Raw genomic sequence first — 3,524 nt, forward strand, 5'->3', positions numbered from 1 at the left:
AAACAATAAGATAAATTAAGAATAAGTAAACAATCAGATAAATTAAGAATGTGGGAAATTCTACAAAACACTACCCCAAACTCTTCAAATAAACTCAATGTCATGAATAAACAAAGAAACAAACAGGTGGGCATATTGTAGATAAGAGATACATATTAACCACATTACCTTGATTGAATCCTATATGACAAAAGTAAAACAAATACTATGAAACGCATTTTGGGGACAACTAGAGAAATTTAAATACAGGCTATATGTTAGATATTACTGAATTACTATTGCTATTCTGAGGAATGATAGTGGTATGACGGTTACAAAGAAGAACATCATTCTTAGGAGATATATGTAGAAATATTTAGGAGTGAAATGTTAAGATATCTGCACTTTCAATTGGTTTGGCAAATATAGAGTACATATGGCAAGAGGATAACAAATGGTGTATATATAGATGAAGTATATGAATATCCATTGTACTATTAAGCTATCTGTAGATTTGAACATTTCAAAATAAAAACTTTGGGAGGGGCGTGGGGGAGAATTTCAATTCAGATGTCACATCTCCAAAGGCTTTTTTTGACTTTTCTAGTGGAATTATTTTTCCTGTTTTCAGTATTCCCACAAGACTATTTCTATTTTAGCACTTAACAAATTTGTAATTGCCTGTTTACAGGTCTGACTTGGTGGAATTGGTCTCGTTTTCATTCCCAGAACTTAGCTCTTTAACTGGTTCTTACTAGATAATTAGTGCTTGTTGTTTGAATGAGATTACTGATAAGCCAAAGTGACCGGTTAAAACTGAAATCCAGCTATTGTCTATATCACATTGTGCCTAGAATTTAATCAAATCCATCAAACAAAAAGCCTATTAAACACTCCTATGTGACCTGTACCATTATAATACCCACATCAGCATTCAAATTAATTTAAAAATAAAGCATAACAACTCTAAAGCAGCATAACCCTTAAATTACAGGCATACTTTCATTTTAAATTATTTTAGTATCAGTACAAGGAAATTAGGGATGCATACCTGTTCTGTATCCTTCAGATTGGAGGTCTGGTTTTCTTCCATGACTCCACGCTGCTCATTTTCCCATGGTAATTTATTTTTCCCTTTTCCTGCACTTAATACCCTCCGGGTACAGATAGTTGGACTGTAAGATCCATAAATTTGCATGCTATCCCTTGTGTGGTCACCACAGGGACAGTATGCACTCTGAGTTCTGTTACCAGTCAAAAGCCAATCTGTATCTGCTCCATGTGCCAAATGGCTTGACCTACCCTGGGCAGATGATGGCATGAGTATGGCATACTCCACAAATCCCTGTTCCGTTAACCTTGGGAGGGTTTTCCTAGCCAATCTGGCCTGCACAGCATTCATCACTCCATCTCCATTATCTTGTAGTTCAACAGTATCCACAGCTTTGAAAAGGATGCTGGTTTTACCTGAGCCCATTGATGATGCCAACACAGCAAAGGCTTCCAGAGCTGCTTGTCGCACCCTGCGTTTGCTATCTACAAGAGCTGGGGCAAGGTCAAATGACAATTTGGGTAAGTCAAAATCCTCACTGGGATACGTCAAGAGGGAGCAAATGCAAATGTTCACCACCTCCTCTCGAACTCTGGAATGCTTATGTTTGAGATGTTCCAGGAGTAAACAAAGCACCTGTTGAGGACCTACTTCCTTCATGAGCTTGAGGAAGATTTTCATGTATTCTTGTTTGATCACCAACTTGTTGTCTGCCAGCACTTTGACAGAAGCTGCTATAACTGGTCCCAAGAAGTGCTGTACCTGCTCTCCAAGGCGAATAACCAGTAAGTGCAGAACCTGAAGTGTGCCATGGACCACTCTGAAGTTAGAATCGTCTAACAAATTATACAGCAAGCTAATAAAACCGACAAGGCTAGAATGAGGATTAGAACTTGGGTTAAATCGTCCCATCACCTGTTTCAGTTCCTCAATAGCCTGAGTCCGGTTCTTATAGTCTTCCTGATCTAACAATCTTGAATGCAGCTCCTGAGGAATAATCCCAAATTTAAGATTGCTGTTGGAAACGGTCACTGCACAGGGAAGGGGGTCTTCGGGAAATCCAGAAGCTTCAAGTTCCAAATAATAAGGAATCTGGCTGCCAAACTGGGACTCCAGGCGGCGATTGTAGTGTCTCCTCAGGGCAGACGGCAGGCGAGAGATATAGGATTGAAACCTCTCTTGGCCAAGTCGCTCCCCAATTTGTTGAAGTGCAGAGAAAGCTGTCTCAGATTCTTCTTCTATCTCCTGATCGCCAAGCTTTCGGGCTAAGGATATTATCACCTCGGTAAGATCTAGGCCCAGCAACAAGTCCTCAGGAGTAAGCAAGATCGGGAACAGCAGTGCTGTTGCAGCTCTAAGCCGAGCATCGGTACTTTCCAGGCCTTGCTGTATAAGCGTTCTTAGCACCTGCCCAGAACTACGTTTCAGACAAATGTGGAGGATCTGCAGCGCATCTTTCCGCAGGGCCGGATTCTCTTCTCGTAAAGAGACAACCAGTTGAGGCAGAAGTGCTAAGCTGAAGGCCTCTTCCAGCTGGCCTGCCTCCCCCTGACCTCGAAGAACGTCCAAGAGGAGTTGCAAGCAGAGTCGCTTCTCATCTCTACCTCCTTCCACAAGCACTCGGCCCAGGGCTCGATACAATGCTTCCTTCCGTCTGGGGAAGCCAAGTCGACCGCCACGCCGCGGCAACACAGCCTGCAGCGCCTGAAAGGCCTCCGAAGGATCTGGCGCGGTCCGCAGGAGTTGAAGGAGCCGAGTCTCCTCTTCATCCCCCCCTGACAAACCGCCTCCAGACCCAGGCCAACTACTGGAGATAGCCTCCGCGGGCATCAAGAGGGCCGAGGCCAGAGGCGAAGGAGTGGAGGGGCAGGAAACGTGATCTCCCGAAGCTCCACGGCAGCAGTTTTTCTCGCCTCTCATGGTGCCCGCACTTCGACTTTCATCAGTCTCTGGGGCGGAAGGACGGCTGTGGCTCTCGGGGCGATAGGAACATTTGGCTGGAAGGGGAAGCAGCAGGAGCAGCGCGGAGGGCCCAGCCTCCATGGTGGGTCGTTAGGTGGCAAAGGCTGGAGGAAACCATCGTCTCCGAAGGGTTTGATGGAGCCCAGCCTTCTTGTTCCTCTCCAAGCCCCAAGCTGCAGAGGAGAAAACACAGCTTCAGTCAGCTTCCAGGCCACCCCCAACTCCGGAAGCCCTCGGCAAAATGGCCCCCGGCAAAGCCCCAGACCCCACAGCTACCACCGGGCGTAACCAGGGGCGCCACGTGACCAAACCCATCGCTCCCATGGTGATGCATCCAGCGCGGACCTTTTGACCCGGAAATCAACCTGCCGTGGTGAATGCTGGGTCATGTAGTCCACGTCAGGTGTTAAGACTGGGCAGAGGTCTCCTGGAAAAGGAAGTGAGAACAATGCGAACAGAGCGAGCTTAGTGAATGTATCTGGAGCCAAGTAGTCGAAGAAGGTGTGTTGCGGGAGCCGCGGGGAAGGAGGCA

The 3,524-nt window shown here is 46.1% G+C and overlaps 1 protein-coding gene across 2 annotated transcripts in view; it reads right to left on the reverse strand.

The window, feature by feature from the left end:
- Positions 1-3,270, reverse strand: part of TOGARAM1 (TOG array regulator of axonemal microtubules 1) — a 118,023-nt gene extending 114,753 nt beyond the window's left edge. For both annotated transcript variants that reach the window (XM_070431685.1, XM_070431695.1), the window contains exon 1: positions 1,031-3,270. In XM_070431685.1, coding sequence (XP_070287786.1) covers positions 1,031-3,073 — 2,043 coding nt within the window. In that variant the 5' untranslated portion in view covers positions 3,074-3,270. The remainder of the gene's footprint in view (positions 1-1,030) is intronic.
- Positions 3,271-3,524: the final 254 nt, after the last annotated feature.

This window comes from Myotis yumanensis, unplaced genomic scaffold (assembly GCF_028538775.1).
Source record: "Myotis yumanensis isolate MYYU_CA2020_CCGP unplaced genomic scaffold, mMyoYum1.0.hap1 SCAF_1, whole genome shotgun sequence".
Classification (NCBI taxonomy): domain Eukaryota; kingdom Metazoa; phylum Chordata; class Mammalia; order Chiroptera; family Vespertilionidae; genus Myotis; species Myotis yumanensis.